The sequence below is a fragment of the Drosophila tropicalis genome, unplaced genomic scaffold (assembly GCF_018151085.1).
Source record: "Drosophila tropicalis isolate 14030-0801.00 unplaced genomic scaffold, ASM1815108v1 contig_393, whole genome shotgun sequence".
Taxonomy (NCBI): Eukaryota; Metazoa; Arthropoda; class Insecta; order Diptera; family Drosophilidae; genus Drosophila; species Drosophila tropicalis.
The window spans coordinates 3,447,914-3,461,521 of NW_027172855.1; the positions used below are offsets into that span (position 1 = coordinate 3,447,914).

At 31.8% G+C, this 13,608-nt stretch overlaps 1 protein-coding gene across 1 annotated transcript in view; it reads left to right on the forward strand.

Moving 5' to 3' along the window:
• The first annotated feature begins 10,234 nt into the window (after positions 1–10,234).
• Positions 10,235–13,608, forward strand: part of elB (elbow B) — a 30,968-nt gene continuing 27,594 nt past the window's right edge. Inside the window, exon 1 of the mRNA XM_068284420.1 lies at positions 10,235–11,356. Coding sequence (XP_068140521.1) covers positions 11,288–11,356 — 69 coding nt within the window. The 5' untranslated portion in view covers positions 10,235–11,287. The remainder of the gene's footprint in view (positions 11,357–13,608) is intronic.

Sequence of the window (13,608 nt, forward strand, 5' to 3'; positions counted from 1 at the left end):
ACAAAATAAACAATACACAAAAAAGGTCTTTCTATTTATTTCTGCAAATATCATTGAATATACAGTTCGCCTTGTCAAATTATATGTAATAAATCAATCCAAGTGGGAATTATGAATGAATTATCCGTATTTGCCTTCAGTTGCCTCAAGAATTCCATGAATCAGTTGTTATTTTTTATATACAAAACTTATATGCAAAAACTTGATGAAGTTAAAGCTTAACCTAAATTTAAATTTAATGTATAAAAAGTATTAATATATTGGCTCATCACACAAAAGCCGAGGCATGAATGCATAGATAAATTCCAGCAGCACGAAACAAAAAGATGTTTAATGGCATTAGACAAAACTATGGTCATAATAAACACAACATAAATTCCAATCAAAGCGAAACTAATGCCTTAATGAAAGGCCAACAAAAAAAAAAAAATTGAGAAGAGTTGCTAAACTCAATCTAATAAAAGACAAAAGCAGAAAGACGCAAACACTGACCAAGACGAAGACAAAGTCAGCCAAGTCAAAAGCCAATCAATGATGTCACGCCCTGTTAATGTTAATGTGGGCGCATTAATATTGTTGTCGATCTGACACTAAAAGCATTTTTCCATCACTATATACATACGTATACATCCATATACACAATATGTATGTATGTGTGTGTACACATGTATATTTGATATATTTTTTGTTTACAGATTTGCCTTGGGGCTTTCATTAAGGCACAAACAATACAAAATAAATATATATCACCAAATGACAACAAACATTATCAAATTAATTGCAAAATCATGCAAATCTCAATCGAAAAGCAAATTACAAAAGCCAAAAGATGGTAATTAATTGCCAATATCAACGCATATTTTTTTTCTCTTCAATACCCACTATCACACTATACAAAGCTGGGTATATTAACGATAGCATCAAGAGCTGACCCCAACAAAATAGAAGACAAAACTTTAGACCTCATGTCCTTGGCCTTTCTCATAGTCATCCTTCTCTCAGCTCCATTCAGTCAACAAAGGAGCAGGCCAAATTTGAAGGCCTAAAGCACCCAGACCGAGTAGATTTGTTTAGTTTCTTTAAAGGGGAAGTAAATTAGTAGATAAAATAAAGTATTCCTGATTTTGCCAGGATTGATTTCGCCAGTTCATATTTGCGTTTTGCAAAGGATTAAACTTTTGCTAGAGTTTAGTTTAGATATCTAGTTAAGCAAAATACGAGCAAAACTGAATTTATGGCATCTTCTTATTACAGGGTATTCAAAAATCGTTGCTCTAAATTGGTTTTATACTGTGTATATATTACTTTTCTTTCACACAAAATATATGTTAGATTTTGTATTTTAAGTAGCAACCAAGTAAATTTTAGTGAATCTTTTATCTGCTTTTTCTTTTCTTTAAGAAAAATATATAAATTTGTTATAAATTAAGAGCCATTATTTATCATCACGAAAAAGATTCGATTTTGAGAAACTTATTCTTTCATATGGTTTTCTGTGGTTCGTTTCTCATTTGCGGCTGCCTTTGTGTGGTTTGTTTAATTTATAACTAATTAATATGCAGCAATTTATTAAACCGAGAAATATGCAAAAGAAAATTTATGAGTGTATTTAGTGTTTAAATGGAGATGAAGATTGCATATGCATATGTTTATACATATATAGAAAACCATATATACCAAATCAATGGCAAACTGCGAGTCTTAATCAACAAAATTAATTAGCCACGGTGATATAAGACATGACTATGCATTCCTAGGGTCTAACACAAATTCACGAATGCAAAAAATGGAGATGATTTTTATATCCATATTCATTTAAATCTTCAATGTCCCTGCTAAGTGCTCATCTCACAATCCAAAGGAGCAGAGCTTCTGAACTGACTCCTGGAGATGGAACAGCAATTCTTATTAAAGGTTCTTAGTCAGGATTCTACATTTTTGGTTTATATAATTATACTTGTTAGTTGTGCATAGTTTAAAATGGGATAACTTGAACGCCGTCCTCACCCATCCTCACCTCCAAATTTCAGCATTTTGGGACAAAAACTCATAACAAATCTTATCCAAGCTGTTTTTTTTTTTTTTAGAAACTAAAAGAAAATAAACATGAACACAACCTGTCCTAATCGAGAAATGTATTGAAAGTTTTATAATAGACTGATAATTTGTTAAGTGTTTTAAAGAGCATATTTTATAATTCAGTTATGCGTTTCTGATGCTGCTATTCCTTCTAACTAGTTTATTTAATTTGGAGTGATAAGAGGAACAATTTATACTTTCTTCTGGCAACTTTTTAGAAAGAATTTATAAGTTATTTTGGTTAATTTAGGTTATTAAAGATGGTTTTTGAATTTATCAAACCTTTAAGGGCTAACAATTTGTTATCTAAGCAATTCGAGTTTATAGTTATCTGTTAGCTTAGTTTAACTAGTGAGAAAATTCTTATTATTTCATTTTCCTCCATGGAAAACTGGACCTACGAAGGAAGACTTGATAACTTTATTCCTGGTTAATCGATAAAATGTTAAAAATATTGAATACTCTTCTTAATATATTTAACATAATGTTTTAGTATTTTTCGGTTAGCCAAAATATGAAAATAGTTTTTCAATTACAAAAATTCTTCAGTTCCTAACAAGTCAAATGATTTATGATTCTTTTTAATAATTACTCCTAAGAGAATGAAAGAGTATTTTGAGGATATCAACCGAGTGCATAAGAGATGGAGGGAAACTATTTTCTCATTCATGCATATGCATATCACACAAATACTCGCAGTTGCTAAAGAGAATGCCATATGAATGGAGGGTCACCTGTCAGCGAGTAAAAGCGCAACGAAGCTCAACGAGCTCCTTCTTTCTTTTTTGCGTTTTGCATTAAATTTATGATTTTTACAGCTGACATTTGTTTCGGGGCGCCTTCATGTAAATGTTTATGCATATGTATGTTTGTGTGTGTGTGTGTGTGTGTGAGGCAGAGCCTGCAGCATTTGTGATGTATGTATGTTAGAGTGACAGAGCAGAACATATAACGCGGCAGAAATAGAGGAAAACACCAGCAGCAGCAGCAGCAACATTCACGACAGCAACATATTTTTCAGCCCAACAGCAACTGCAACTGAGACAGCAGCAACAACAACAACAAGAACAACAACAGCGGCAAGAGCAGCTGTCATAAGATAAAAATTCGCGCGCGCCTGCATTTTGCATATGTGAAACTGCAACCTTTTCGAGATGACAACGAAACGAAAACGGGGGAACCTGCAACATATTCTAATGCGTTGCGACATGAACTGACAGCAACGGCGACAGTTGCTGTTGCCGCATGAGAGGCGGTGACAGGGCGGAGGGTAAGCTATGAAAAAGTGAGCTGCATTTTCTTTTGCCTCTCAGCATGCAAATGAACTGCAATTATGATAAACGTCAACAGTTGACCAACCGGATATGAGCAACTAAGCTAAACTAGAAGCCAAGAAAAAAAAAATTACCGACTCCGCATGCCATTTGAAATATAAAGGTGCAGAGCAATTATGTTGATGGCTTTATCAAAAGACCAAAGACAAAGGTAAAAAGTTTGTTTTTGAAGTGGTGCAAAAGAGTTTAACTGAAAAGATACCAGGTATAAAATTGTAAATGTGTAGACATGCATATAACTCAAAGGAATGAAAGGAAAGGAATGAATAAAGAAAGATGTAACACAAATCTCCAAATTTTGTAAGGCATACTTATAGGCTGAGACTAGGATAAGGGCGCATAACGTGTGCAGCATAAAAAATTAAGGAACTGTTTTCTGTGAAAGAAAAAGAGAAAGTTAAGCATACGCTTTTGAATGCTCTTAAAATTGTTGCCTTCTAAAATATAATTTATCTTGAAATTATAAAATATCTCCTTAAAATACCATTGGGATAATATGAACATTCAGTCTTACCTTTAAGAAAAGGAATCAATTCTTAATTCATGGCTTGTTCTCAATAAATTTGAGTCGTGTATCGCAAAAAAAAACTTTAAACAAGGGCACATACAAAACTCTTAAATATGTAATTTCCTCTTCTTACCTCAAACTATAGTTTATTGTTTTTGTCCTTCGCAAAACCGTAGAATAACCTTTAGTTCTACACTTGAATGAAACCCTTGAAGGCTAACGAGCAGGAAACTTCTCGCATAGAATAAAATATATTAAAAAATATGAAATTGATGCTAACATATGTTGCCTGTTGGCCTATGGCTTTTAGCATTTTTCTCATATTTTTCCCTTTTTGATCACACACACACACACATACATACATTTTTGTGTGCATATCTATATATGTATACATACACCGACAAACACTTCTTTGCACATTACTCATACGCCCCAGTGGGCAAATTTATGAACTCGCCAGCGCACTTGAGTCGACGACATATGAGCAGAAAAAAACACACACACACTCACTCCACACACACATTTACAAACTCACTAACAATAAGTGCGTTTGTATGTTTATTAGAGAGTACGAGAGAAAAAGTAAAGCAGCTAGTAAAATATGCCAAGGGTTAAAAAAGCAAAAAGATGAGGGTGAAGAAAATGAAAAAAAAAAAAAAAAAAAGTGTAGAACATATAATTCATACAACACGAAAGTGGGCAAACAAACATACAGAAGAAGTTGAAGCAGAGAGTAAAGGCCAAATGGGCGAACAGAAACAGGACAGGAACACACACATGAGCGCCAAAAGTGCTTGGCAGTTTAACTGCAGTCGAGTTGCGAATAAGTAGATGAAAGGACCATCTGAACACTGAGAGAAAACTTTAAGGGTTTAAAGAAGGAAAAAAATTGATTTGCAAATCCTATTAAAATTATTCTAGGTCCAACTTAGCGGTTATATTTTAAAACCGAAAGATAAGTTCTTTACTCTTAAATGTACTTTAAAAACAAGCACACAAACACTAATGCAGATAAACAACTCTTTAGTAATATTTAATAATGCACCTTATTTACAATAATGAACTAATGTCAATAAAATCTTTTCGTGAAGCAGCTTGAACCTCAATATTTTGATGAATACTCTGACCACTCTGTGGATAAATCTAACCCTGATATCGTTAGGGCTATTTTAAGTATCTAAGTTATTTCAAATTAGTCACATATCCTTATTTTTTAAATGTACAAATAAAGTATGTACAGAAAAGGAACTCTTAATCTACATTGAGTGTTGAAAGTTGGTCATCATCTTGACTAACATATCTATTTCCAGATCCAAATTCTATATTCATCTTTAACGCCATAACTAGTTGATAATTACAACCAAATGAAACGAGAAATTACCAACAAAACTCACTACTCGATTGACATATTATTATTAATTTCAATATTTTAGGTCATATGGTTTAAAGATTCTTAACAAGTATACGACCTGTTTTTTTAATTGGAATTGCTATATTAGTTTGTATATTGAAAATTTCAAACAAAAATTAAATTTAAGTGGAATTAGAGAAAGGTTATCCCAGCTGACACTCTTCACAGACCACTCATGTGACCATTTTTAGGTCCCAAAGTCCTTGTCTATTTGCCACCATCCACTTTCTCACTCTGCCTCTTTGTGCTTTTTTGTTGTTCGCATAAATGAACTGCTAAAACGCTAACAAAAACGAAACCAAAGTAAAAGGCACAACCGGAAAATGCCCCGCATTTTGACTATGGCCCAAAAAAAAAAAAAAAACAAAAAAACAAAAACCTCATACCCAATTTGTCTTTTCATTTGCGACACGCAAGAAGGGGTGGAGAAATTTACCATTTAGGCTTAAACAAAAAGGACAAAAACGACAAACTGGGGTACATTTCATTTCCCGTTTTTTCCTCCTGCTCTTCTGGGTTGCTATTTGTTTTTGCGGTTTTTCGTAATGTGTTTGTGGACACTTAATTCTGTGGTTAACACAAAAATGTCCCACAATATGCAAAACGTATTTTAATGTGGTTAATTGAAAACCGAAAATGTTCTCTATTAAATCTAATGAAATTTTATCAATTTGCCAATGGCGGAATAGTTAAACCAAAACCAGAAAAAAAAAACAAATAACAGAAAGCCATAAAACGTTTTGAGTCAGCCCTATTAAAGTGACATATAAATAACGATTTTATAACGTCTCTTTTTTTGGTAGTATCCCCCCACAAAAAAACTTTCAAAAGCCTCTTAATGAGCACCATTATGAGAGCATCATCCGAAAAAAGAAACAATCTGAACTAAAGTGAACTAAAAAAATATGTAAATGTTGATTGTTAAATTCAAAGCGCCATCTACAAGATTAGAATAATTGCATTTTATTTTATTTTTTTTTTTTTTTTTTACTTTTTATGACATTTTTTTGTTAGAGTTTTTTCCCTCTGTGGCTTTTTAACGATTTTTTTACGATGTTCCAAACAGAATAGAGTTATATTCTCCATTTTGAATATATATATTTGTATTATAAGTAGATATATATACGCTTAGGTAGGTGTTTGGTTTATGATTTAGACATTAAGCGTTTTGCATATTAAATTTTTCTTAATCATTTCTATGGTTTTATTTTTTCTCGATTCAATAAAGACAAAGGCGGTTTAATGAGAGTAATAAAAATATAAAGGGAATATATATATATATATTTATATACAATACTTTTTGGAAAGCCCTACTAACTAATGAATATTTAAATAACTTATGCCATGAAACGATTAAAGCTTAAAAGGCAAAATTTGCGCTTGAAAGACATTGTCATTAATTTTACGTTTGTTATTTGGTCTTTAATTTTATATCCCAAGAATAGAAGAGTTGGAAAAAAGAAATAGAAGCATTCTAAGATTAGCATACTTAATACTCAAGGGAAAAACCGCCTTTGATTACACAAAATCGCCAGCTTAATTTGATCACTTTAACTGATTAGAATATCTTCAGAGAAACGACAAACTTTGAAACTTTTAAATAGGTATGTTTATAAATAAATAAATAAATTTTGATAATACTTTTTTAAAATTTATTTTCTGCAAGAACAAGCTCATTCGCAGAATAGATGGAGCCCCTCCTTAGGACGCCTCCTTATGAGTATATATTCATACATAGATGGCTAGATACCTTTCAGGGTGTGAATTCTTTTTTTGGCCCTCTAAAAATCCAGAGTAGTGGAGGGATCTTCGTCAACAATCACAAAGCAATCTACATTTACGCAAATTGCGTATAAAATGGAAAGGAGGGGATTTCAAAACAAATCAACTACACAAATTCGAAGGAAATGGTTTCAAATGAAGTCCTGTATCTCTGTTACAAAAAGGGCAACGTTGATCGCTTGTTTCTTATACCCGAGAACTTTCGTAGCTTTATTGCCCAACTTGTGCCCAAAGATTAACAACTGGAGCTGTATCAAAATGTCTTACATAAAAAAATATCTTCCTTTTTTTGCATTCTCTATTAAGCGCTGAATTTTATCAACAAGAGGAATCTCTTTTAAAATATGAACACAAATGCCAATCAGTGCGAGATTTTAATGTTATTAAAGCTATTTCAATTTAAACAGTACGATTAGATGCTTATCAGTGAGACAGACTTACCATTATCAAGGCCTAAAAACTGCTTTGACAACAACTCTACCCAGGTGTCATCATAAATTTATTTTTCAAGAATGTTCCATATCAGTCTATCATACTTCTTAATACATTAAGAACCCCCGTTGCATTCTGCGAGACGATTTAAACTTTTACTTATAGGTAGCTTCCTAAAATGTAATCATCTATCGATTCTAAAAAATAACCATTTAAAAAAGGTCCTGGGAAATAATGTAACTTAGTCATCCACAGAGACTCTAACATCCCATGAATTAAGTGCGAAATCCGCACCTCTCCAGGCTAGAAACCCATGTTGATTAGACGTCGAAAAAGAAGTCACCCAATTGACCTGCCATTTAGACCAGAGACGGACTCCACCATCATTTTATGATTACATTTGACAATATTTGCGGACAAAGGACAATTTTTGGGATAAAAAGCAAGAAATAAATTTAAAAAATAACCCAAAAATTTACTTCTTTCTTTCTTAAAAGTAAGTCTTTTATATGAAGATTTATTGTTTCAATTTATTTTAGATTTTAGCTTTATTCATTTCATTTAAAAGGAAACTGAATGTCTGAAACTTAAAAACATTAAAAAGATTAAATTATTAAAATTTGTGGAGCAATATCATTGTAATCTAAAATTTTCATTAAAAAAAAAGATCCTTTAAAGGATATTCTTCGGGGAAATCATGCAGATTAAATAGAATTTTCCAACAACTTTTAATTTTTATAGGTTATTCTGCAAAAAGTCTTAGAAATTTGGAAACTTGTGTATTTTTCGTAAAAGTTAACTGTACATTTATATTCATCAGTTCAGTTGAATAACTTGCGGAGGAAATCTCTCAACATCAATTTTCATTTTCAGCAGCTGTTTTCTGTTTACAGCTCATAAAATTAAAACAAGAAAAGGAGAAAAACAAAAAAAATGACCAAAAACGTTTTCCAACGATTACTCTGAGTTTTCTTCTTTCTCTCTCTTAATTTTCCGGTATTTTCTCTGCCATTTTTGCTCTCTTTCTCTTGTTGGCATCTGGAAATTATTATTGCTTTTGACCACATAAATTTGACTTACTAAATACTTGGATGGACTACCACCCCTTCCCTTTGGCCAACACCAACGCACACACACACACTCTCACACACATACTCACACTCACAACATTTCAACAATTATGGCCGACGAGGCATTCAAATAAAAATTCCCCAAAGAGCAGCAACAACAACAACAACAACAAATACGGAAAATTACCCAAAATGGCTACACAGAAATCTTGATCGTCCAATGGGCGTCGTTCAGTGTTGCCAGCTTACTTTGTGAGTGTATTGGTGTACATGTTTGTATGTATGTATTTGTGAGTTATATATTCGATTGTTGTTGTAGTTGGTGTAGATGATTGCCTGATTTGTATTATTTTTAACATTTTTATGCGTTTTTTTGTATTTTTGGCAGTTGTTTCTTTGGTAGATCGTAAAATGGCTAAAATAAGTGCGGAAATAGCATATAAAAGTTGTACAAACATTAAATGCTAATCAAAGGAACTAAATTCAATAATTAATACCACATTTTTCAACAGATTCGAACCAAAATTATTGTAAGTTTTCTTTATGAGTTTTCTGAATTAAAAATGTTCACTTATATTAAGAGGCAAACATTGGAAATATTTATTATTTTGTTTTAGGTAGACAAAGAGATTAAGAACATAAATAAATAGAATAAATGAATGAAAATCATAGATCGAAACAGATTTATTTTTGATGTATTAAAAATATATGTAAATGTAAATTTTGTAGAAGTTTCAAACGATTACTAATCATTACTAAGTATAATACGATTAATTTGGTGATCTTCTTCAATAAATTAATGTTAGAACCAAAAGCGAATATTATTCTTAACAAAGTTTTAAGCGATCAAAAAAATATACCTGTAATGAAGTTAAATTTAAAACATTAAATATGGTCAGCTTAACTCTTTTACCATAAAAAATATAGATGCCAGGAAGATGCATTTCTATGCAAATGATGACTAAGTTATCTGTTGATAGTTATTAAAGACACATATGTATATATCTAAATAATTAAATCGGCTTTAACCTTTGATTTCTACCTTAACAAATATCTCACCTATGCATAAAACGAAACTTTTTCCATTAATTTCTAATATTTTATCTTTAAATTTGATTTAGGATCTTGTGTATTTACGATCGTGCCCATGTATAAGACTATGTCTACTACTTTTTATGACTGCTCCACACAGTTACTACTAAAGTGCTGAAAATCTACTACTAAAATGCTCTCATTTTGTTACATTTCTCAGCAAAAAGCATGCGCGCTCAGCAAAGAGAAGGCCTCGATAAACAAACAAAGCCCTCTCTGACGCTTATTCTCTTTGCTATGTCATTCTCTCTCTCACTCTCTGTCTGTCTCTCTTGGCGCTCTCTGGGCTAGTTGGAGCGCATGGCACTTCGGTGGAGTCTCCACCACAACAACAAAAGCACACTTGTTGAAAATGAAAACGGTCTCAATGGACTCAAAATACCAAAAAAAAAAAAGAAAATATAAATACAACAACTGAACTGGTTTTAGTTAAATACTTCGGGAGAGCGTGCAAAACTACTCTGACAGAGAGGAGCAAGAAGGAGAGGGAACTACGGATAGTTGGATGGAGCCGATGAGCGCGAGAGAGATGAAGATTGAGCAAATAAAGAGAGAAATGAGAATTGAGAATGAGAAATGTTGTTTATAGATTTTTAGTCGAAATTTGGTATTTCACGTATAAACTACGTACGTGCGCGCTGCGAACGGATTCTCTGGCCCCGCAATCAGAAAAAGTGTGCCCCACGAAGAAATTTACGTGAAAATTTCAATTGAAAAATATATATGCAAATATTTTGAAATATTTCAAAAAAAATCTAAATAATATTGAGTGATGTTTTAAATAAAGAAAACAAGAAAAAGAAATGGTGCTTTAATTCTAGACTGAAGTAAATAATTTGTAAATTTTTTTTTTTGCAAAAAAATATCTCAATAAAATTTGAAAAATTTTCGAGAGTCAGTCATTCTGTCAGTCAGTCAGTTATTGAGTCCCTGCCCTGCCCCTTCCCTGGTGTCTAGCAAAACGTACGTGCCTCAATTAAAAACGCGCCTCAAACGAGGCGAAACCAAAAATCGGCCAAGCCAAAGAAAATATACATAGGTATATAATCGAGTAAAAGAAAAACATCATTAAAACAACAACAACAAAGCAGGAAAATAATTTAACAACAACAAAGAAGGTGGAGAATAAATAAATTAAAAGTGCTTCGCTTCAAGATGTCAGGCAATTAAAATATTTAATGAATTTTCAACAAATTAATATATTATTATGCTGCTGCAATTGCTGCTACTGGCGTGAAAGTCACAATTGAATTATTAATGCAATTAATTAATTAAGAATTACAATTTGAAAAATACAGAAACAAAAAAAAAACCAACGAAACCAACAACACAAATCAAAATATAATTAAAATAATAATAATAATAATAATAAAGTAAAGGAGAGAAAAGGCGCAGGCGCCACTTTTCACACGAGTTGGCAGCGCACACACACACACACACACACACACATACGCATACTACCACAAATAAATTGGTATTTGCCGTTAGCCTCAAACACCTACACATACAACACAGCTCCTCCATATCAACCAAAGATACAAAAAAAGCCGTCAAAGTGGATTTAACAAATTATAATAAAATGCTGCAATCCAGCAATCATCATTATTTAAGGCCGGATTATATGACAGCTGCAACGCCACCAACAGCGGTAAGTTCCCTATCCCTGCCCCTCTCCCTTGTAGACCCAGTAAATGGATACATCTATTATATCCTGATTCATGCCAAAAATAAGTCTCCTTTCCCATTTATCGAATTCATGGAGTAAATTGAAGTAGGAAAACTTTTCCAACTTGTTTATGACAAGTCCAGAATTTTCTGTTTGTTAGTTTTTGAACTTGAATAGTTTGCTTTAAACTTTGGCTCGATTAAACATCTGATTTAGCCAGCTGTGAACAGGAACAGGTATTTTATTACCTTATTTATTGTATTTATTAAAGTTTGAGAAAAATTTGAGTAGAAAAACATTCAAAAGTAGCCAAAAGTTCAATTTAAAGCTTAATTTAGAATGAATTATTGAAAAATTAATGTTAAATAGCTTCTACTCATAATTAATTATAAGTAAATCATAAGAAAATCAACAAAAAGTACTTAATTTATAAATATTAATTGATTTTGAAATGCTTTTGAGTAACTGGAAACGTTTGTACACATATCACTCATACGACATGTTGTTCAGAAGTTAGTTTAAAGTTGGAGGTTATTGACATACAAGTTCGTAATCAACATAACATAGAAATCTGGTCACTTTTATATATACAAAATGGTCTTAAAACTCTTTTTATCATAAATATTTTATTATTAATGATTATTATTATTTTTATGTTCTGTAAAGGGAATTTTTTATCTATTAATCTTAAGAAAAAACTCAAAAGGTGTGCTAAAAATAGTCGCAAACAGTATTAAAAAGGGTTTAATTGAAAGTTTATTTTTTAACTTTAACTAAAATTAATAAAAAAAAAAATATAAATTTTCGAAACAGACTTCTCTTAGATATAGTCTCTTATGGCATGACTCATTTGTAAAGATTTTTCCGACTTCTGTAACTTCTGTAACTTCGATTATTACATCATGATAATAAATATTACAAAATTTAAATAATTTACACCATGCTGTAAAATGTAATAATTGAATTATTTGCACATATTATTTTATAAACAAATAGAGTTAATTTAAACCTATTATTCCATAACTTCAACATCAAGGCATGAAATATTGATTTGCCATGGGTTGGGAAAACTATTCGAAGTATGCATACTAATTTTATTTCATTTGTATGAAATGTGCCATTAATTTTTAAATAGAAAAATCCAACAAATGCTTTTTTTTTTTTGCGCGCATTTAATCAAAAACGATTTGATATTATTATTTATTAGTCGTTGTTCCACACACCCCGTTGGCCATGCCATATATCATAAATAATAAAAATGTCGACAGAAAAGCAATTATGGCATTTGCCATAAGCTTATATGGGTATAAAACTCTTTCACATCTCATTCTTCGCAACAACAACAACAAAGCAATGCTACGTGGGAGATTTTGAGTTAATTATATACACAGATATATACCCTATATATTATTTATGGTATTTTGGAATTGACATCAACATCATTTAGATTTGCCTACCTCTTTGGCCTAGTAAGTGTTTGTGGAATCAGCTGTTTACTTGCGAAAATTTCCAGACAAAACATCGTAATAACAAATTAACAATTGCTTAACTATAAATTTGGCCGATATCTGTATATAAAACTAATTTATGTATGTTTTGTTTGTACACATTGAATCAACTAAGTATGTAAATTCATTTTGTCTGGCTACCCCAACTCGTTGCCATGTGTCTACTTGCACCTCTGGAAACTGTTGACTAGAATTTATGGTGAGCCAAATTTGAATTTATAATGACAGAAACCAAATGCAGTTTTGCACAAAACTCATGAAATTTGTTTCATGGTGCGAGAAAACTATGGCAGTTAATCAGAGTCAAAGTCTCGTTATTATTGCTGTCTGCCTCCATCTCTCACCATCTCTCTCATGCAGTGTCTCTGTCTCTGTTTTGATCTGTTTCTCTGTTTTGCCTTGGGGTCTCATAAATTTTGTTTGTTAATATGTTGAGTATAGACTTTTTTTTGTGTTGTTGTGCATTAAGAAACGGAAACGTTTTATGGCAAATGATGAGTGGGCATTCATTAAGGATTTTTCAAGTTAGATTTACTACTTACAAAATTGAATGTGTCGCCATAAGACTAATGAATGACTAAAAGTTGTTGACTAACGCTCGAGAATTTTAAATGAACAAAACAAAAAAAAAAACCAAAAAAAGTTAAATGACTTTGAGTTATGACTATAGTTTAGTAACCCATTAATACGTAGACTTTATAGTTTATGAACCGAAATGGCTCAATA